Genomic DNA, 23,996 nt, shown 5'->3' on the forward strand with positions numbered 1-23,996 from the left:
TAAATACTCACAGTCTGATCAGCTCTCATGTTCATCTGTTTCCGGCCTCCAGGCCCTCCAACGGCGGCCAGGACTGCCCAGGAGTGAACTATGAGTATCAGCTGTGCAACACTGACGACTGCCCCAAACACTTTGAAGACTTCCGAGCCCAGCAGTGCCAGCTCCGCAACTCCCACTTTGAGTTCCAAAACACCAAACACCACTGGCTGCCATACGAGCATCCCGACGGTAAGCCAGACAAACACCAACAAATTATTTTGTCACAGTGAGAGACTGAAGTGTCTCTTTACACCAGAAAAGGACAATGAGAGTCAACGAGAGCAGGAGATTTAGATTCTCACAGCCAAGACTGAAGAAAGGTATTGTATATTCAACACCAGGGATGTTCCCAGCACTTTTAGACAGTTTCAACAGACAGTCCAGACTCTTTTGTGCAAAGAGAACGTTTTCAGTTGTTTTGTGTCTGCTTCTCTCTTTACTCTATTACTTTAGCTTTCTCTCTGCCTTTTTTTTGGTCTCCTCATCAAAGTGCCAGCATGCAGAGTTTAAAACCATCCAAGCGCAAAATGTGCCCTTTCTACTGAGGTGATGGATCCCCACAGTGCAGATACAAAAGTTATATCCTATTTCAATCTCCACTTGCTCAGACATTGCTTTTATCTGACTTTGCTCCATGGAGCTGTGTGCCGCTTATTGCACCTAAATTGGTCGAGCTTTTCAGAGTCAGCCATGTAGAAGAGAAGCAGGAAAACTGCAGGGAGGCGAGATGGTAAAGTGGGAACTCATTGTTCTGTTGAAGCTAAAGCGCTTTTCTATCGAGTGTAGTGCATTTTGAAAATGAGGTGTGAGGTACAATGGAAAGTACATGTGGTTATACAAGGTCATATATATATATACTGTATATATATATATATATATATATATATATAAATATATATATGAGTCAGTGTTTGAGTGTATGAGTTCAGATTTTTCTGTTTTTGAAATACAGTAGGTGCAGTGTTGAGCGAGAGCGCTGGAGCCTGCAGCTGCTAAACAGGCTGCAGTGAAACCACTGGGGCATTTGTGCATGGTCAATTTACGTCTACTAAAAGAGCTTTTTATGGCACTTAGGTGAAAAAATTATTAATCTAAGTATCTGACAACATTATGGAAAAGATCATACAGAGATAGACCCTTTTGTTAAAGAGTAAAATGCTTATTGTTTAACCAGAAACAACCCCAGTATCACGACTGGAAAAGCTGTCACACTCCATTTAAATAAACAGTAATTCAGGTGTGTATAGAGCCAGCATACTGTCACATCTAACTGGGTGAACAAAGGGTTTATTTCAACCAAACAAGAGTTGGTGATTGTTGGACCAGTTGAACAATGAAACAAGATGGCTTTTGTGAGTTTTATTTTGTTTCTCTTGACTTAAATGATGTGTGTTTATTTTAAATGTAGCCTAGAGGCTTTGGCAATAGCAATTTAACGTCTGCTTCTCGTTTAACAAAAGGATCTTACTGTTTAACAAAAAAGGTCTGTCTTTGTAGAGATCCTTTCCATAATGTTGTCAGACACTAATTATGTACGCCTGTCAGTGGTAAACACAAGCACTTTGAGTGAATGTACATTGATGGTGCACAATGGCTAATTAACGTTACATTGCAGCCTGTTTAGCCGCTGCAGGCTGCACCACTCTCACTCAATACTGGACCAGTTTCAAACAGTGCTGTCTCAATTCGTCACCTAGACACAAAACCATGGGAAAACAGGGTCCAGGTTGAAGCATACTTAACTTACCCTTTAAGTTCAACTCGTACTTTAACTGTATGTTTCTTGCTTTGTCACTGTGAAACAACAGGACCACAATATATATATATATATATATATATATATATATATATAAATATATTTTTTTTTTATTTGCCCTCCTGTCCTCACCATTGCAACATTGTGTTCGGCTGTTTTAAAGGTATGATTTGAGGAAGGCAGTGTAGGAGCTATACCTGTAATTAATCACAGCAACCTTTGATTTCTACAGTATTTAACTCTTAAGGCTTTTACAAACTGAGGCTATCTTTTTCCAGATGCCTTTTTTTTTAACCCGTCATCTGAAAAATAAGTGGCACACGGAGTCCGATGCATTTTATTGTTCTGTTCATTGCAAAAATTCTCAGTATGAGACAAAATGGAAGGACGTTTAATCTCCCCGGCTGTCGTCACCGTCCTCCCTCCTCTCTGCCAGCAGTCCTCCCTCTCTATCTGCACACTGTCACTCTGTCTTTGTACGGTCTTCATCCTCTATTACGTCCTCCTCTTCGTCAGCATCATCCTCCTGAATGTTACTATCTGAGCATTGAAAGTAGGCTTCCTGAGCTATGAGAGGATACTATGAGTCCCGTTCCTCTCAGTTGTTGCGGATGTTTATGCCATGTTTTTGTCACTGCTTCTTGGTTTAACAAATCTCTCAAGGCTTTTACGGATGTGGATCCCAAAATGTTTACTGTTAACAGTGTACTAACACAATTGACACACTATAATGTACCAGTTTAAATGGGGTCTTTATTGTTTAACTGGGGCTTAATTCAGTTTTATTGAGAGCTTAGTAAGGCCAAGTAAGTTAGAGCCTGCAATTTTTTTTTTTTGCAGGCATTTGGTGTGTTGGTTTGGTGTTAGTTAGTCTCTATCGTATTCCCTGCAGCAACAGAAATGGAAAAGTGTGTCAGTTTTTTGTGCAAAAAGACCAATAATTTAGGTCATTCTAGCAGTTGGCAATTAAAAAGAAAATAGTACATGGATGCAGAGCTATAAACTGGTATAGCCTGACACAAATTAATGTAGGCTTCCTGCTTTTCATTGTTCTTTCTTTAGTATGTGGGTCCGGATCTTTTAATGTTACAGTATATTGAACACAACACAATCATATATGAAAAAAACTTATTATATTCTTGTTTTTCCAAATTAAATGTTCCACCTAATAACTCTCAACAATCTAATCCACTATAGCCAGCAAGAGATGCCACTTGTACTGCCAGTCAAGAGAGACGGGAGACGTGGCATACATGAAGCAGCTGGTGCATGATGGGACACGATGCTCCTACAGAGATGCGTACAGTATCTGCGTGCGTGGAGAGTGTGTGGTAAGGACGTGCTTAAACTCCATAATGTTGACACATAAAAGCTGCATTAGTAAACGGGACTCATTAGCAGCTGCAGCCTGTTTGAGTTCTGTGAACTTTAAAGGACGTTATTGAATTACAAACTGCACAATCAGTAACAGGTCCAGCTTGTAACGTGCTGTAATTAGATCCAGAGTGCTGTTTTCGAAGCAGCATTATTATACAGCAGAAGCTTTATAATGATGTTTTGTTTACTCCCAAAGTGTCCTGAGACCCCCCTGACAACAGGAATTAATTTACGCAGACTGTCAATGTACACTAAGTACATAACTAGGTACATGCCGTTTCTGTTCCACAGTGTATTCACAGGTTATGGCAGTTTAGGGAAAATACATCACAGCTGCAAGAATTTGGCAACTAACAGCCGTAGAACAGTTAGGCTAATTAAAAGCAAAAGTTAAAAGCAAATTATTATGGCATGGCATGTGCAACTATGTCAAATGCCAAATTTGGAGAAGAGCAGATGCATTTCCAAGGAGAAGGAGGGTAAGAAAGTATTTAAAATAGGTGTTCTATACTTCACAGTACGAGAGTAATGAGTCAACATAGTAAGTACCCAGAGGTGGAGGAAATACTTAGATCTTTTTTCTTAATAAAAGTAGCAGTTCAACAGTGTAAAAATGTAAGTAAAAGTCACGACTTTGTGTAAAAGTACAAACGCATTAGACTCAAAATATACTCAAAGCACAAAAAGTAAAAGTACTTATCATGCAGGCTCATTTCAGAGTAATATATGTACTATAATAGTATTGTAATTATTGATGCATTTATGTGTATATCACTTAGATGTGGCAGCTGGTGAGGGTGGTGCTAATTTTAACAAGCGTACGTTAATATACTGCTGTGTTACTTAATGTATGATAATACATCATAATTAATTTGTTGATTGCATTTTGTGCTTCTAACGCTAATATGTAAAGTAACTACAACTGTAAAAAGTATAATATTGGCCCCAAAAATGTAGTAAAATAAATCTAACACTTCCAGTACCAAAAAAGAATCTCAGCTCATCTGTCTAATTGTTGTCTTGGTCTGCAGAAAGTCGGCTGCGACAGAGAGATTGGCTCCAACAAAGTTGAGGACAAATGTGGCGTTTGCGGTGGGGACAACTCCCACTGCCGCACCGTTAAAGGAACTTTCACTCGCACACCAAAGAAACCAGGTAAGAATGCACGGAGCCAGCGTGAACAATGTCTGCAGACAGAAACTTTTAAAACACAAAGGATTTTATGTCTTTACACGAACGATTTAACCGTTTTTTCCCTGCATGTTTTCTCAACTCCAGGTAACGAATGTTTCTCATCTACAAAACACTTTGAATGAATGATTAACCTTGATTGGACTTGTACACACTGCATAGTTGTCTTGCTGTCATAATTATGTTATTACTTTAATCACTTAATAAGGCTAATATGAGAAGATAATAGACAAGATGGAGGCCAAGCTTTAGCGCAAAGCAGCGTGGCATTTTCAGCCCATTATTTTACATTTATATTAATTAATTTGACAGATGCAAAGAGACGTGCAAGTGAACAAATTTAAGTATCAGTATCACCTCAGAACACACACCATAATGTGTTGATTTACATTCAAGAGATGAGGCTGATATTATTCTCTAATTCTTTCATTGCCAAGACCGAAACATAAAGTGTCAGTACTTTGTGACTTCCTGAGTCTGTGTAAGGCGCTAACCTCGAACATGAATCTTAAGAAATAGCTCTCATGTACATATTTAAACAGCAACCATATTCACAACAGCAGGAATGATGTATTTGGGACTGAGTCAAAATAAACTACAGTGTTCATGCTTATAGATGGCATCTGTTGACAGTAAGAGAAATCACTCCAGCCTTATCTTTAAACACTGATTCTCATTGATACTTTTTAGTCAGTTTAACCTGTGGTTGATTTAATTTCACTGGTGTGAGCACTCTGGTATTGTAGGATATAAGGCATCAGGGTTGTTCCTATGGTACACCTTGCAAACTGATTTTTGGACAGTGGTTTTAATTGATTTTTTTTACAAACACATGAATTATTTAACATGAACAACAGAAAGAAAAATTAAAAGAAAATACTGAAAACTCCCACCCAAAATCAATAACTGTAATATACAAAGAATTAAATTTAAAAAACAAGACAAGTGAGTCTGTATCTCTGTAGGAAGGAGTGTAAGGGTTTCCTAAGTCTCCAAAATTTGTCCAATATATGATTGAGATCAGAAGTCAGTCTCTCCAGATATCTGTGATATCCACGTACTAAACATGAAGACCTGTGGAGCAGACAGCAACGGCAAGATGAGCGCGTTTTAGCCAGAAACAGCAGGATAATAAACTGAGTTTTCATGTCTGTATCAAAAAGATTTTCTGAGGAGACAGTATAAACTGTGAGACTCTCAAGACAGCACTGTGACCTGCAGATGGAGGCAGCCAAAGGAATCTTGCTAGCTTGTCTACTTGTACTAAGAGAAAGTAATCAGTTAAGAAGCGCGTAACACAACTGTACTTTCATATTTAGTAAAGATTGTCTCCGTTACAGTTCTGTTACTGCAGAATGTGGTCTGTCTTAAAAAAAACAATGTCCACTGGCTCTGTTCAGAATCTCCAGCTGGAGAAATATAACATTCATTTTTTGTTCTATATTCAGGATTCACATTAGTTGACTGCTCTTCCTGGGGACCGCACGAAATGTGAAAACAAGCCAAGATAATAAATTATCGCATTGTAGACAATTTACAACATCGACCAAATTAGATAACAACAAAACAAGAGACAGCAGTAGTTCAGTCAGGAGAGATAGTAAAAATATGTATTAACATGTGCACAAAGGAATGAAAAATGTGGAAAGTCTCTGGCGATTAGACGCTGTAGAAATGGTATGATTTAAGGAGGGTGATGAATCTGTAGTCGAATAGGGAACCCTCCCAGAGTCTAGATGCTGGTGTTGGTAGAGGTGGTGAAGATGAGATGAAGATGGAGAAGTGCCGATGATCTGGATGAGTAGAAGGATGAGGCTTTGTTGAGCTCGTCCTGGACTCTGGATACGATGGCTGGAAGTAAACAGGGCGGAGGAGGGCGCAGAGATTCTGCCTAAAATGATGTCTGAAAGCAGCAGAGGAGAGAGCAGACTTAAAATTTTGCAGTGGCATCCTGATAAGCTGAGAGAAATCGTGGCAAAGTTTGATTGGATAACTAGAAGAATGAACACCCATAGTGAGGTGATTATAGAGGAAGCAGTGGGAGAGGGATGGAGAGAATTGTGAATGGATGAGCACAAAGAAAGACTGAACTCACGCTGAGCTTCATTTATCTCACATTTACTATGTCACCACATCAGTTCATCATCAAAGAAATACCAGATAATGCAGAGGGCGCAGGACAATGCTGAAAACGTTTAAGATAATAAATGTAATTTTCAATAATCACTTCCTCTAGAAATGCTCTGTTTTTTTGCACAAAGACATTTATCATAATGGAACACACAGCCAGTGTGCTCTCTAAGATACTGTAACACTCTATCTGTAGTGCTACTGTAGCTTCAATCACCTTGCAGGTCAAAGTGTTTCCTTGAGAGTCTCACGAAATTGTTGCCAGGATCTGAAGTAGACCAAAAAACATTCCTCCTCTTGCAGAGTACCAATTTTAATTCAGTAAAAAAGTGCACTTAATGTTAAAAGGATAACTGTTGAGTGGCCTGTAACAGCAACTGGAAACATCTGCAGTTTCCACATGTGAGATTTGTGTGGTAAACCACCGAGCAGAGGGCTCATGGATGTGCCACTGGACTAAAATGAGGAATTTACCAACCGATGTTTTCCTGAAATGAAAAAATAGTGAGGAAGATATAGAGGGAGCTGGCAGATGACTCTGCAGTGCATTCATGCAGCCGGGAACAAATACAATGATGACCCCCAGGAACATGATCGTCCTGACAACTGCAAAATGAGATGGAGAAAAGACGATGATTGCACTGACGTCACTTCTCTGCCTTTGCAGGATGCAGGAGGTGGATGCACCACACAGAGACCAGTGTCTGTTTAGTTAAATATAAAACTGTGTGCGCTCTGAATGTAAATGCAGTTTAACAGACACTGGGTAGTTCAGGATGTCTTCTGCCTGAGCAGTGGCTGCTTGAAATGAAGGAGGAAGCCTGCATCTGATGTCTTGTCACAGTGCTGTCGTCTCCTTGAAGGGGCTCTTAAACTACAGTTGTGTTCCAATCCCACACTGTGTTCTAACCTCAGCAGGGTTTGATTCATTCTTGACCTTGGAAACAATAATTTGACAAAGCATCCAAAAAGAAAATGTTTGATTATTTCTTTCTGAGCTCTCAGTCATATCTTATGGTTAGTGGATGGAGTTGTTATCATCGCAGTATTGTCATGTGACATCAGGTGGTCTTCTCTGAGTATTTTGATTATATCGAATGGTAAACAATGAGTATATTCAAACAGGACTAATAGTCTGCAGTCTTGCCAGCAGCTCTGTGAGGCTGTACTTGGGCACAGGTGAGCTGAATGCTAACATCAGCATGCTAACATGTTTGTAATGACAATGCTAAAATGCTGATGTTTAGCAGGTACAGTTTTTGCTGTGTTCACAATCATAGCTTTGCTAGTTAGCATGCTAATGTTTGCTAAGTAGCAATGAACACAACCTAGCCAACATTTGTATGTGGGTAGTAAATGGGCCCCAATGGGATTATTAGTGGGTTCCATATTTGGCCCCATGCTCCTTGCCCACATGGGTTGGTTTACCCAAGTTGGCCCCACTTGGGTTATGCTAGTGCTACCTAGGTACCAAGACAGTATGGGTCCAAAATGGGCATCTTTTCTTGGGTAAACCCATCTATGTTGGTAAATGGCATCATTGGGGTCAATATGGAACCTGTGGACAATCCCATTGGGGGCCCATTTTTCAGCTCATTTACTACCCACATGGGCCCTACATCCAAATGTTGGCTGGGAACATACAGCTGAAGCTGAGGAGAATGTTGTTAGTTTTGTAGGATTAGTCATGAGCCAAAGTATTGGAAAAACTCAGATGTTGACGTGATGATAGCACTGGATGAAAAGTGAACGAGTCAGCAGAGTTATCACAATTCATCCTGAGGAGCTCATGCGTATCGTGCTAAATTTCCCAGCAGTGCCTCCAATAGTTGTTGAAACCAGAGTCCTGCATCAGGTGTCTAGCAGTAATGAGCTTTGCAGGTGCGGGGTTGTAAAGCTAGACTTATGCAGGACTCTAGTAAAGACATTTCACTCAAAACCACAAATGTCAACCTCAGGATGGTGCTAGAGGAAAAGTCAGGTGGATCACCAACATCATGAGGATTCATCCTTCTGGAAACATGTCTGTGCAAAAGTCCCTGGCAATCCAACACATAGTTGTTAAGATATTTCAACTTGGACCAAAGTGGAACAGTGATCGACTGCTGCTAGCTTGGCAAAAAAAGTCAGTTTGAATTTAAAAACATGTACATTGTACATGTACAGTGCAAAACAGTATATACTGTTACAGTTAGTGTAAAATGCATACTAATGTGTTTGCAGTACATTTATAGTTTGGAATTGGAACACAGCTTATTAAATTATGTTGATGGTCTCTATCAAATGATTTACAAATGCAGTGTTTATTAGTTATTTCAAAATGATCTGACTCAAGACATCTGGCACTATTATTTAATTTAATTTAGTTAAATTAATTAATTTATTTTTTATTGTATTTTATTTTATTTATTGTATTTTATTTTATTAATTTTTGCTGTGTTGTTAAATACAGAACGACACAAGTTAACAACATGGTAGTCTGCAATGTTTAAATGGAAGTTAAGATATGAGACGATAAATTGATTTTGCACTGATTGAGACTTAGTCTGGTCTTAAAATTACATTCCTGTCAACCCAGCTGTCAACCACCACTCAACCTGGCTTAATCTTAATCTAAACATCAGTGAGTCCAAACACTTGAAAAGATTTCCGCTCACTTGCATCTAAGCATTGACACACTGCATTGATCTAAGTGTGCAGAAATCCTTCCAACCTGACTGTAATGGAAAACGAGAAAAGCATGACGGTAAGTGTGTACAAACATAGGTGCAATCGTTAAGTGGCCACAGATGTTATAGTATTTTTGATAATTCCAGAAAAGACGTATTGATGAAAAGCCCCACTGAGATCATAGAGGCTTGAATGAAATCCTGTCCACCTCCTGCAGATCCATGACATTTCTACTGTACTTGCTCAGAATTGTCATTCATAGCTTATAAAGGAGTCTGCAAGGAGAGATGAGAGTGACACAGAGCTGAGCTGAGTATCTGACAGCTGTCACAGCTGCCACTCCGAACAGTCAGGGTTCATTTGGATTAAGAGACCCTTATTAATTAGAAGAGAAATAATTAAGTCCCTCTTTTTATCATTTGTTAATGTAGTTAGTCTTTTTTGAATCTAATTTGTAAGTTCAGAAACAAAGTGTGTCTCCAGTTCATTTGAACCTTTTCAAGTGAAGCAGGTTATCTCCACTCTGCAGCCACAAAGCCACACACACACACACACATCCCACTGTGCAGTGTTAAGCTGAATGAGTGAGTAAGTGGTTAATTTCCTTCTCTAAAAAATTTGTCTTCACTTTAACCACCAGCATGAAGAATAAACGAAATGACCAATGCATTTACTTTAACGGTTTCATGAGCCTCATCTGTCACCAATAACTTGTCATTAAGTTTAATTATTAAGCAACCAGATGTCACAAAGTCAGTATAGAGCTTCAGAGAAAAATGAAAATTGACTTTCTGCAAGCCTGGACGTGACAGCTTCATCAAACCGTTTCAGGATTATTGAAAGTGTGATCATTTCTTTCTTTCTCTTTTAACCACTGACGTTTTTTAACAGGGAAACAGTTAAGCAAGAGAGCCCAAAAAGAAACCCCTTTGTTGGAAAACACAATATGCAAGTATCCAGTGTCACTGAATCCCTCACAACTTCTTTCCTAGCGTTGTATGTGCAGCTTGTAGTGCAGATGGATGCCTAATGCTGTAGAGACCTAGAGACATGAGTGACGTAAGCTGCTGTTTCTTCTGCTCCTTGTTACTAATTCAGTGTCTATGTAGGTCTGACTTGACTGTCGTAACTGTGACGGGCTCTCTATCCAGTCAAGTCTCTTAAACTCTCTTGAAGTTTTTTGGTCTTTTATTATAAATAATAACAATACATGCTTTAACAGCCTAACAGACTAACTTTAAAGTGTTCATGCAGACAAAAATGTCTGGGATGTCGTTGGCTATTTCCAGTCTGATTGATTGAACCTCGACTGATGCTCAGTTTAACCCGAGCATCCACACCCAAAGGGACTTTTTAGACGTCTAGCACTTAGACTCTGTGATCAAACTGTAATCCCTATCGAGCGGCTTGTGGTTGCCAAAATTGGCTGCCATCACAAAATGTTATCTCAGAAGTGAGAGGGGCATTTTTGCAATTTTCCAAAAGTTAGATTGCAGTCTATCATCTTTAATGTACTGCAGAGTGAGCAGCCACCTGTTGTAACCTCATGAGAACCCCTGGGACAGCGTGCAAGTGCATTTATAATCACCTCAGCTAGGCGCTGCATCTGCCTCAGGAGGCACCCGAGTATTTGGGCCTGCCTGTCAAATCTAGGGGCGAGTAATTACAGCGCTGCAGCTCAGTCCTAGTGATTGGCAAGTGCCACCCCGCCAGCAAAAATAGTTTGCCTCCTTTATCCGATGTGAATTCCTCTGGTCCCTGCTATGCTAATTAAACATGCCTCCACTGTAGGTGATGTTGTTGCAGAGAAAAATGAGACGGAGAAACGGTGAGGAGAGGAAAAGCTGCAAGACGAACTAACTGATTCATTTCTCTTTGAAGGGAAGACCAGAGGAGCCTTCTCTTTGCCCAAAGGAGCGCGAAATGTGTTTTTAAATGAAACGGAAGACTCTAGAAATGTACTGGGTGAGTCATGGTAGGTTTGTGAGTGGTGGACATCCCTGACAGAAGGTCACTTTGCTGCTCTGTAGTCTGAAAAACCTGTTCCTGATGCCTCATTGAAACATGGCTGAAGGCATTCACATCCTGTCTGCATATAATCAATGTGAGAATAAAGGAGGGGAAGTTGCAGTTCATTTGAGAGAGATGTATAATAGCAGGATATTACTGATATCTCTGAGAGTCCTTTGACACAACGGATGTGAGTGTACGGCTGTTTCAATGAAAGTTTTCTCCGCAGGCTTCCACAGCGAGGAGGAGAGCTGACATGTAGATATTTTCTTTAACCTCTTCAAACATCTCTGTAGAGCAAAGAGAACCAAACTTCTGAAACAAGCGTGATGTCCACCACTGCAAACAAACTTATTATTTCTGTCTCTGCTTAACCTACCTCTCTCTGTCTTTATCTTTCCTAACCCTCCGTCTTCTGCTTCTGCTGCGGCTGCTGCTGCTGCAAACTTGGCAAAGGTTACCTTAAGATGTTTCTCATTCCTCCTGGAGCTAGACATGTCATCATCCAAGAACACGAGGCCTCCCCTCAAATTCTTGGTAAGTGTGACTTCTTAACACATATATAAAAATCAGAGGAAAAATCCTCCTCATGCTTTCCTGGAAGCATGATGGGAACATATGCTGTCAAACCTTAAATAATAGACTTTGCATCATTTATTCCTCGTCACCTCTTTGGCAGAGAAAATTAGTCGTCATATTGCTCATTTATTATTTATCAGTCCATCTAAGAAAGATGTCTTGATTATTGGGATCTCTCTATGCTGCAAAAATGGGACTGCAGTTTTTTCAGGACTGCATTTTTCTTGAATACATTGAGGTGAATTCAGAGTCATAGTCGAGCCCATTCAGAGAGAGGCAGCATTTTTCATGACCACAATAATAGACACATGGCATGAGTCAGAATAAAATACCATCATAATCATATTTAAGTGTAACTAAAATATGATAATGAAATACCTTCATAATCATATTCAAGTGTAACTACTGCAGGGTTGTGTGTAGAACATTTTGAACACAGAGTCAGAGGAAAAGAATCGTGAATTGTATGAACAGTAGAGAAAAACAACAGCCCAGCACTGGCATATGTTAATATGTTGTGTAAATGTTCACATGACCGAAACCTGTAGTGGCTACAGGAGTTATGACTGTTGTCCTTTCGGAGTAAAAGTGGAAGAAGTGTGGTGTTATTATAGAATCACAAGGTCCTTTAGAGAGGTGACATTCATGTGACCAACAGACAAATGTAAGCCTTAAAGGGCTACTTGTCTGTAGCCTTGTTAGCTTGTCAACTTGTAGTGTAAAAGAAGATAAACAGTGAAGAACACAAATAACAACTGTATTTGCAAAAAATTGGTAAAACTCTCTACAGTAAAGAAAAAATGCAGTAAAGCCTGTAAATCGACCTGCTGAGTTCTTCATCTTTTCATAGACAGTATATAAAGTTTTGACAACTTTTGAGTTGAGCAATGAATACATTTCCAAATGTCTATTTCAGTCTGGGCCACTTTAGTCAAAGAAAACTTTATTTCCATTTGCAGAATTATATTAGGTGATGTGACTCTGTTCTGGGGGCTCTCTGCCTTTCCTAGGCCTACACAGAAAGCCTAAGGCAGGGAGAGCACACCTCTCTGCTCTTCCATACGCCTACATGGAAAGCCTAAGGCAGAGAGAGCAGCAGCAAAGACCCCAGGAACAGAACAGAAATGACATTGATATGTCAGGCACAGCATGAAAAGGAGGAGCTGGGGTGGAGGCAGGTTGCAAAGCAGCTTGCAGAGGAAGCACCAACAGTAGGCAGGCCAGAGCAGTTTGAATAGGGCGCCCTGAATGAGATTCACCAATTGGTTGCATAGAAAGGAATCATGTGATCTATCAGCTGACTCCCTTTCATCTGCTAGTCTCTAACTTTGTCTCCACAGTTTGGTGTTAGTTGTCATTTTATCCAATGTCAGAGTAAGAAATACTGATAAATACAGATAGAAATGAACAAACTGAACTTATAAGACCTACAAAGTTAATTTCTACCAATATCACAGTAAGTTAGCGCATCAGCGTACAACTCAAAGTACAAACATGACTGTTCAGAAAAACGCATCAGAAAAATATTTATTCTCTTTAAAGAAACAGCTGTCAGATCTCTGTAAAGGACTTTGTCAGACGGATGATTGACAGCATGAAAGAGGTGGCTTATCTTTTTGTTTCTTGTTTTGCGAGTGGCCCGAGGAAAGTATGTTTTATTCAGCATCCATGAGGTGAAACAGGTCAGCATCAATGTCCTCAGCCAGGGGCGGTGTGTTTTCTTCAGTTTTAGAATCAGCAGTACAGTGTAAAAATACTTCGTTACAAATAAGGGTCCTGCTTTCAAAATCTGACTGAAATAAAAGAACTAAAGTAATAGCATCAAAATATCCCTAAAATAGCAAAAGTAACAGCACTGGTTGCCCATTTCAGAATCATATTATTATGTTATTGGATTATTATTGATGCTTTCATGTGTTCATTACTTCAAGGCTACAGCTGGTAAATGTGGCGCGAACTGTAATTATTTGTATACAGCAGGGTAGATAACATTTAAAAGTACATTTTAACTTTACAGTAAACTTACTAATACATGATCTGAAGTCTACAGATCTACAAAATGATGCACTTTTGTTTCTGTGTTGCTTTTTCTAAAGTCAAGGTTGCACTTAATGAGCCTTTAAACATTTTGTAAAGGATTCCCAGTGCTAAATTGAGTAACACGTTTGTCTAAGGTACAGCAAATCAAATAAAGAGCAAAAAAAGATCTGCTTTTATTCTAAACTCTGATATGATAGCCAAAAGTGGAGGAAATATTTAGATCATTTACTTAAATACAAGTATTAAAAACACACAGCAAAAGTACTTAGAAGTAAAAGTCCTGTATTAAAAATCATACTTAAGTGAAAATACAGTATGTAAGCGTAATCAGGAATATGTACTTTAAGTATTTAAAGTCAAAGTACTAATCAGGCAGAAAAATCATCCCCATGACGGATAAATTGAAATTATTTTAATTGATAAGATTGATGTTATATTTTATTGATTGATAATTGTTTCTTATGCATTAATGTAAGCAGGATTTTACTGCTGTAGTTTGTTGAGATGGAGCTCATTTTGAATTATTAACTAATAATAATTGTCATTATTAGCGTTATTTTTTTCATTAATTGATTAGGTTTGGTTTGTGAAAAGGTTTGTAAAAGATCTGAAAATGGGTAGAAATGCCCAAAGTCACACTTTGAAAGAAAAAGCAGCAAATCTTCACATTTGAGAAGCTGGAACCATGAAATGTTTTTGCAGGAAAAACAGCAATTATAAATATAGTTACTAATAGTTTTATGTCAGTCAACAAATTGATAAATTGAGTTTTTGTTCCAGCTGTATTCGTATAAACTGTTGGGTCGTTTAATTTATAACAAAACAAGATTTGAAGTAGGAAAATACTTATTTGTACCTAGGTACAATTTGAGGCACCTTAACGTCTATATAGTAAATGTACTTAGTTACATTTCACCACTAGTACCATTATCTTGCCTCCAAACTCTCATATGGAGGCATGGATCGGTTGGGGTGGGTGAAATGATACATCATTTATGAGGAAAATATAAATTACAGTCTCTAAAATGTGAACCTGGCAGAACTGTCCAACTCCCCATTAAGACAGATGTGTGCATTAGGCACAAGGAGCAGTGCTACTTGATTGTTTCAGAGGCTAAATGTTTCGTTCTCTTTCCTCTGTCAAGTTTACAGTTTTTAGTCTTGCTGCTAAAATGTCCCACGATATTTGCTACAGAGGCATCACTGCTCTTGCTGCATTGCCCTCAGCAGGAAACCGCTCGTTCCTCCAATTTGCCAAATCTGACCTGTAAATAGCAGTGTGCAAGCTGCAGGTGCACCTGGCTTTTAAAGGTAATGGGAGGTGACATTTTGAGTGGTTGAATTCATGTCAGACACACCTGTGATTAAATAGGGGACTAAATAAACCTGTTTGCCCCTTGTACCTTACTGTGCTCCCTGATAATGTGCCATTTAACTGGCAAAAGTGGGGTCTGACAAGCTGTAAATGCACTTGCACCATGTGCTATAGAGCTTTTAACAGGGGCCCTTGAGCTACAAATCACCCCATACAGCTTAAGCATGTGGAGACATTCAAATCTTGATAGCGCTGCTGTGCCTGATTACAGTTGCTAAGCCTTGATTGGATAATTGCTGATCATGGAAAAGATTTAACAAACCAACAATTGTGTTTTTCTTTTTTTTAAAAAAACAAGAGCTTGTCACATATGAACGTCATTCTTTGAAATAGGACCTTTTTCCCCTCTCTGAGTATTAAACTCAAGCCAAGCCAGTTTTATTAATATACCCAAAACTAGCATATCACAAATGTGTCTCGGGACTTCAGGGCAAGCGAATGCATCCCTTATGTCAGTAAAAATAGTCCCTCCACTCTGAGTCACTTTATATTTTTCATGCATGGGAGTGATAATAAGGAAGTGTGTCTGCCCGAAGCCATCAAAAGCGTCTTTTTATTTCCTGCTCTGGGATTATTATCTGATATAAAAAACTGATGGAGGAGCTGGTGTGTTCACCACATTCGTTAATCCACAGCCAAGCCATTCACCTTCCATTCATGCATAAATCAAATTTAGGTCCAGCAGGATGCGTTTCAAAGCCTTATTATAAGGTCTTGACCCCTGCTGATTAGGATGAAGATTATGTCAGAAGCTCAGAATTATTGATGATTGCCTCTAATTTTCATCCTTCTCCTCCCCTGTCTATGGTGCTCTTGATAAACGTTGACAGGCAGAAGAACTTTTCCAGCTCAATCTCCAATCAGACTCAATCATAGGCTGTTGAGCAAGTAATTCTAGGGCAGTACTGGCATGTATGGCATGTATGAGGGAGAAGATGATTAGAATAGAAAGACAAAGGAAGCCTTGAGAGAACTTTGGCGTCCCCGGCCAGTACCCTTTCCAGGACTCCCCCCCCCCCAGACTCCAAGAAGGCCGGGTACTCCAAACTGCCGTTGGGTTCATATGCACAAACAACAGTCAGAATCCGCCTCTAAGTGACTCATAGTCGCATCGAGGCGACCCTCTCGTTCCCCGGGAAGAACTCCAACACAGTGGCGCTCAGCCGGGCTTGTGAGCATCCCCGCACCCACCCAGCGCCTCTCATCCTGAGCAACTCCAGCCCCTGGCGCCGCACGTAGAGGTGAGCCCAACTATATCTAGTTGGTACCGCTCCACCTCCCACACCAGCTCCAGCTCCAAAAAAGTGACTTCCCACATCCCCCGAGCCAGTCTGCGACACCAGGGGTCAGCATGCCCAGGTGCCTGCCACTGCCTGCCACCTGGCACACAATGCACCCGGCCCCAATGCCAGTCCCTGCAGGTGGTGGGCCCACAGGGTGAGGGATTTATTCAAGTTATTTCAAGCTGCAAATGGGTCTAACACCGGGAATGTTCTTCAGGTTTATAACCCTAAATTGTTAAAGAAAGTGTATATGAGCCATTTAACAAATTTGGAATAAATATTCATCACGTGTTGCCTTATTTTAAAAACTGCACAGCTGTTGTTACACTTAAAAGACTATTGTTGACAGCTGTTTTAGATTTCAGTAACTTTTGTTTCCAGTGTAAACTTCACGTGTGATGGCAGAAATAACCTCACCATTTAATTGACTCCCTACTGTCAATGAAGGCTTTTGAATCTGTCCTGGATTACTTCGAAAAAATACTTTCAGAAACAGCTTCATCAGCTTGTTCTAACAGCTGAGTCATGGCGCGAGGTCGATGTACATCATCTTGAACGTGCAGAGCACTCAATAAGGGAACAATAGTTGTCTCATCAGTAAAGATTCATGCTACATCAGCTACAGCATGCCTGAGAGGGAACACAGGTCTGTGAGGTCGGCTTTAAGGCTGGTGTTATTCTGTATTTTTCGTATTTTCAAAAACTCTTACGACAAGACAAAAACCAACGATGTGTTAGTCCCTCTCTCATTGCTTTGACTTCCCTCCTCTGTCTACTAGTATGATAACATCACAAACTTTATCTGGTGATCTTTTTGAGGGGCCAGATCCCACATTGGGACAAGGATTTAAGTATCTTACTGTATAAAGTACTTAAAACTACCTCAACCTCCTATAACTATAGAATGCTGCTTATACATTGGTGTCATAGTTTAAATAATGTAACGATGTTAAAACAATGGGTCTTTGTTTCCTTCAGCAACAATCGCACGTGGTTATGTTTGCAACAAAAGCACATGGTTGGATTGTTTTTAAAAAAGGGCAGGGCTTGGCTTTACTGTCTTAAGGGAAGCACATGTATCATGCCGACGTGAAAGGACGGCTTTTTTTGTCTGTGTCTGGTGCTGGAAGTCACTGACCAAGCGCCTGTTTTTGACGACTTTGGAGTGAGACCGGGTTGGTAAAGGATCTGAATACTTTCTCTATCACTGATGCTATAGAAAGATAATTTTAAAGTCTGAACATCCTCAAACAAGCTAATGACAAGTTGTATTAAAACGATTACTTTCTTCTCTTAGCCTGCTACCATTTCTAAAATTGGTCAAATTGCATATCAGTGGCATAGAAAACTACAACCATTACTTATCATAAATAAACAAGTTTCAACCATTAGATGTGATCAGGTTTTGGATCTTGTCACCTTTTGTGTTGGGATCGGCAGCAGACTGACTTCGCAGAGATGGCTGCCACCTTGTTTATCCATTAGATCAGTGTAATGTGCTCTTACTGCCACTAGATGGCACACAAATTGTCCACCAAGGAGGACAACAGGTCTGAGTTGGGTAGAATAAAGAAGAAGAACCAGCAAACCCAAAATGTGATGTCCTCAGATGAGGACACAGGGTCTCAGGAGGATTTAGACTGTTTGAAACAAAAACATTGTATTGTATTTTTTGTGACATTAGTGGACGGGCCGTAAACATGGACCTAAGCCTAGCAATGCTAGCAATGTAATTCCAGTGAAACAGTATAAAGATAGCAAAACAGAGCGTTATAGACAAAGGGTGGTTACAGATACATTCAGACAGACAGTATCAGGAAAATAATGTGGGTTTTTTTAAGATTAAGACAAGAAGCCACACTCTCAAAATAGAAACCCAAAATACAAGTATAAACCTGAATATGAGTATAATATTGGACCTTTGAAAGTGCAACCACAATACTACACACCCTTCTGGAGCTGTGATTGTCTGTGATGGAGCATTCTCCTGCTTTTTCATAAAGCTGAAAGTCCTAGTGACCGGTCAGTGTGAATGTTAGCAGCTGCTGTGGAAGAAATATTGTCTGTGTGCTTCAGGAGAGAGCTGGGCTGTGCCAGATGAAATTGCTTCTATCATCACAGAGCATCAATCACTGAGAACCGTCTGTGAGACCTGGTCAACCCTTATTTTGACCAAATTGTGCAGCTGCGGAAGAAAAGAAAGAAACTCTCCACTGCAGAAGCGGGAGTGTAAAAATACACAATGAATGGGTTTTATATAGATTGTACAGAGTGTACATCTGGCTCCTGATGAATCTTACGCCGTCAGTTTTAGCATCAGACTTTTTTCTCTGCTGTAGTGTTGTAGACATCATCCATCCTTCTTGTCACTGTCATTATCTATGAGATGATGACATGAGCTGATGGATCACTTTGAAGATTTTTCTGACCTTCTTACTTTTCAAGGACTAGTGGCTCTGTAGTTTCCTGCTGTAAGTCCTGCATCTCTGTCAGTTCCAATACTTCATATATGTACTGTGGACGAGCTGAGTATAGGGAATGTATTCATCGTGACTTCACACAGACACAAGTGTGATTGTAAAGACTTGAATTAGAGCTCGGGTTTTAATGGAAAAGAGCAAGTTTGCTGCACTTCAGGGACTCACCTTTTAAAATCCTTTTATTCTGGTGCTCCAAGCTAACACTTAACTGTGCTCACTGATATGAGATACAGTTCAACACTAGATGCAGATGTAAAATGAGAAACAGTTAATGATCCTTTTTGTTTTTCATTTGCAAATGCATAACCACAGTTCCCATTAATCTCCTGCTTCATTACAGTTCTATAACTTTGTACTAAACTTTTCCAACTGCTGACACTAAGTGCTAAAGTAAAGTTTTTTTGATAGCAGCAACAATTAAGTTCATTTGTGGGCAGATGTTGGAAAATAATGATGCATCTAAATGCTACAGTTCAAATTAAGTACAGTGTAAGAATAGTGTCAGAAAGCCGATGAAGGGAAATGTTGCCACTTTTGTACTTAGTAATTAAAATTCCAATTGCTCCTAAAGCGGGATTCATACTTATTCGTCAAGTCAACGCAGAACCTACGGCATAGCCTGACCTGCACTTCCCCAGAAATGTAACTACACATCGTGGGGACGCAGACCTCCTGTCTATTTTTGTGAGCTGAAACCATTTCCCTCAGTGGAAACAAAGCTTTATTTATTTTGATTTCACAGAAAAGAAACAATAAATGGTTGATTTATCCTTATACAGTGTAAAATGCCATAGGCTTGTGCTAACGTTAGCATGTTATATTTGTTTGGAAAACATATTTAGTGTGTACCTTGACCACTTTTGTGTCTGGATCGGCTGCAGACTGACTTGGCAAAGATGGCTGCCATCTTGTTTAAACGTGGATTAGTGTATTGTGCTCTTACTACCACTAGATGGCACATAAAGTGTCCACGAACGAGGTGAAGTGAGTGAAGTCAGATTAAGTATAAGGTCAAGTTAACCCAAAATGTGATGTCCTCATATGAGGACACAGGGTCTCAGGAGGATATGTGATCAACAACCTTAACTATAAAAACAAATCTTAATATATTTAAGTATTGCATGATCCAATTTTTATATAAGCAGTTTTATTTTCATAAAAATCTGCAGGACATTAAAAAAGAAAAAAAAAAACCAAACATTTAAAAAAGACAAAGCTGGTTCTGTAAGATACCGCAGGTGTAAGTGTAAGACTTGAGCACCAGAAGGAATGATGTGCAGCACAGATGTGGGTCATTTAAGCATATTCTAATTGACACTCTTTTGCTTTAAAATGCATCAGGTGTATTTAAAGCAGCCGGCAAACGAGCTCATTTTCATCTCAGCCTGTCACCTCTGACAAGTTTTGTCAGCTTGTTTAAATTGTATCAATTACAGCATTAGTCAGACATAATGTCATTACCCATCATAATGTGCCAGGGGTTAGACAGATCCCACGAATCAACCTTTCTAGACACAATTCAATTTTTTTTTATCTCAGTGAATAATTCAGAAAGTTTGTAATTCATAGAGCAAAGCCATTTGTCTGTCAGTGACTCATAACCAAATGACTGATTACAGCGATCAAGAATCAGGCGACAGGACATTACATTCTCAACGGGAAAGGAGAGGAGGTCCAGTCCAGAAGCTTCATTGACTTGGGCGTGGAGTGGCACTACATTATCGAGGAGGACGTGGAGACGCTGCACACTGACGGACCTCTGCATGACCCTGTCGTGGTTCTGGTAATGAAACCTACTCCTTCTTGTTACATTATAATTAATCTAAAGGCTTATCTGCTTGACACTGAGCACTGTATAAAATAAGAAGGTCAGCAGTTCACTTCAGTCTGTTAGTCTCACTAATTTTCTAGAACTATCTATAGATAGTAATTATACATTGTAATTATAGCCTTTTGAACAGCTTTTTTTAACAGTAACAACAACCGTAGTATCAGGCTCATAAGTAGTTTGGAAATAACATTCACTTGGCAGCTATTTTAGATTTAGTCTCTGTCTTGACACGAAAAAATGTGTTAGTTTTTGACACATTTAAGTCAGATTTATCTTTCATAGTTTTAGTCTGGTTGTGGTCAACTCAAAAAAAGTTTTAGTCAATGAAAATTCATGACATTTAAGTCAACTTTTAGTCATAACTTTCTGTCAAGATGATTTTTTTCTCTTTAAACTAATCAATCAAGCAAATACAGATATTATAAATTAGAATCAAGGTGAGCAATTGTATAAATATTTCATCAGGCCAATTTTTTTTCTACTTGTAACTAGTGAAACAAGTAGATAATTTGTCATTACAAATCATTTCCAAACATTTACAATCATGCATTTCTGTTCAAACTCCACAAATTCATTCAAAGGCTCCACCGTCCACAGTCAGACACACACGACTGCTTATTTACCGCCAAGTTACAGCCCATAACTCACACCAACGTCTGATGTTGTGCAGGTTAGCGAAACATTCTGGTGCTGACTATTTACTGGAGTTTACTGCTCCTGCTGCATTAGAAAGTAATTGCAAGCATGCATTTTGAATGCTCTACAGGCAAAAGAACAAAATGTGTATTTTTGACTTTGGAGTGACCTGTCCCTTTAGGAGCTGTTGTTTCACTGCCTCAAGGGCCAAGGTAGACTCAGAGAGGATGAAAAATTAAACATGATTCACATAGTTGAGCAGTAAGTCACTTTTGACAATGAAGAAGTCAGAAGTCTCATTGAGGTGAAGAGAGAGAAAACGCATGTGAGAAAACAAAAAACATTCATCTTCTTTGATATTTTTACTTTTTAACTTATAACTGTTTCCATGAAGAGGCTCTTTCTGCAACGGTCCTGCCAAGTCTGAATAAAGCCACAACGTTACATTTACATAATGGACACAAACACTGCTGTTAAAAGCTTGAAATCTCCTGCCATGAAACACTTGATGGGCCCAGTCAGACAGCTGAGAGGTTTACTTTATATTTGTGAAAGCTCTTTATGCTTTTAAAGTGTACAAAGTCCTCTTTACAAATAGATGTTATTTTGAATTTGACTGACAATTAAAACAGAGAAAGGTCCTTCTGAGCAGCAGTTCGATAAAAATGGAGGAAATCACCAATCATTGGTGAAAGAAACTGAAGGCTTAGCATCAAAACGTGTGCAGATTTACAACCCTGATTCCAAATTAAGTTATGACGCTGTGTAAAACGTAAATAAAAATAGATTTGCAAGTGCTTTTTGACCTATATTGAATTGAATACAGAACAAAGACAATGTATTCAATGAAAAAACTGATAAATGTTATTGTCTTTTTTCCTTTTTTTGTAAATATACACTCCGTCTTAGACTGATGTCTGTAACATGCTCCAGAAAAGCTGGGTCTGGGGCATGTTTATTACCATGTTACATCACCTTTTCTTTTAACCACACACAGTTAGTGTTTGGGAATTGAAGACATTAATTGTTAAAGTTTCAAAGGTGAATTTTTTTCTCAAGATTCACAAGTGGGCGCCCCAAAATCTTCAAGATTCAAAGACTGTGTGTGTTGAAGAATGAGCCAAAATCCCATCTGAACACTGTGTGAAATTGGTTTCTTCATGCAGGAAGAGTCTTGAAGCAGGCATTGCAAACAAAGGCTTCTACAAGTATTACTTTTTTTTTTTTTAATACGTTTTACAAAGTGTCTAACATTTTTAGAACAGGGGTTGTAAATGAAACAAGGTTCCTGTGTCATTGTCAGGCACACAGTGATGCCCATAACAAGCTGGAATTGTCCCCAAGGGCAGGGGCTCTTCAACGTTTTTCAGGCCAAGGAACCCTTTGCCGAAGGAGAGATGGAGAATGGATGCCCTACTACATATATTGTAGTAGGGCATACAACTACACATATATTGTAGTTGTATTATATGTATATAATTGCCTGTAGCTGTTGTGACAGCAGCAGTTGTAGCATGGCGAGCTGCATTAGCCTCACCTTCTGCATTTTCACCAGTGGTTTCTGAGGTGGACGGTGTGTCAGAGTCTTTGAAAAAATTACAAATTGGGTCATTTTGGCTCATAAGAATGTCTGTACACTTGACATACTGGTAACAAACAGCTAATTGGCCAATTTTTGGTGAAAAAAAAAGTGCTGCACAGTGATTTAGCGCATAGTTTTTTCATGGATAACAGGTCATCATTAATGTTGTACTATACATTAAATAGGTTTAATGAATATGACAATTTTTCTTCACTAATAATATGCTGGATTCATGTTAATGCGTATTTTTAGACACATTTTACTTTCTAAAGAATAAAATCTAAATCAAAACGTTGAGAAAATTATCAAGAGGTAATTCTGTGGCCCCGCTGCAGAAACTCTGAAGACCAAGGACCCCCTGTCAAGGACCCGGGGTCCAGGGTTCGCACTGTTGAACTATCAACTGAACACACTATGGACCGACCGTGTCAATCTAACCACTGAGTAGACTGCTGAGGGCAGAAAAACAGACAAACTAAATATTCAGAGCCCATTTGCACAGTTGTAGTTCAATAATGTCCGAGGGTCACTGATTTTTTTTCTGGACTAAAAATCAAATTAAATTAACAAGTTCAGGCTGTGTTCTCCCCTGTCTTGCAGCACTGTGGGGAATCAGCATAATGGAAGTTAAAAGAGCCATTATTGAAGGAAAGAAAAGAAATGTCGATATAACAGGTGTTTACAAACATTTGAACCATAGTGTGTGTCTGACTGAGACAAAAGCACTTTATCAGATTGATGAAACCAAGAATGTCACAAGTTAAATGTGTGAAAGGCCTCTACTGTCCTTCAGTCACCCCGACAGGGATGAGGACAGTTAATTCGGTAAAATGGAAGACAATGCCCAGAACACCCAGATTGTCACAAAGAGGGCCATTTAGTCTTTTAAAAAATGCAGTTTCCCCTTTAACAAATCCCCCAGCTCCACGGGGATTCCTGAGAAAACCATGCCTGAAAAAACAGACACAGAAAAAGCCGTGAAATCTGAATTAAATAGTGAATCTACCCATGGCACTT

The 23,996-nt window shown here is 39.3% G+C and overlaps 1 protein-coding gene across 1 annotated transcript in view; it reads left to right on the forward strand.

Annotated features, from left to right (window-relative positions):
• Positions 1 to 23,996, forward strand: part of adamts3 (ADAM metallopeptidase with thrombospondin type 1 motif, 3) — a 222,900-nt gene that overhangs the window by 160,075 nt on the left and 38,829 nt on the right. Inside the window, exons 13-17 of the mRNA XM_049578474.1 lie at positions 53 to 228; positions 2,993 to 3,126; positions 4,204 to 4,327; positions 11,630 to 11,710; positions 20,550 to 20,713. Coding sequence (XP_049434431.1) covers positions 53 to 228; positions 2,993 to 3,126; positions 4,204 to 4,327; positions 11,630 to 11,710; positions 20,550 to 20,713 — 679 coding nt within the window. The remainder of the gene's footprint in view (positions 1 to 52; positions 229 to 2,992; positions 3,127 to 4,203; positions 4,328 to 11,629; positions 11,711 to 20,549; positions 20,714 to 23,996) is intronic.

This window comes from Epinephelus fuscoguttatus, linkage group LG6, assembly GCF_011397635.1.
Source record: "Epinephelus fuscoguttatus linkage group LG6, E.fuscoguttatus.final_Chr_v1".
Classification (NCBI taxonomy): domain Eukaryota; kingdom Metazoa; phylum Chordata; class Actinopteri; order Perciformes; family Serranidae; genus Epinephelus; species Epinephelus fuscoguttatus.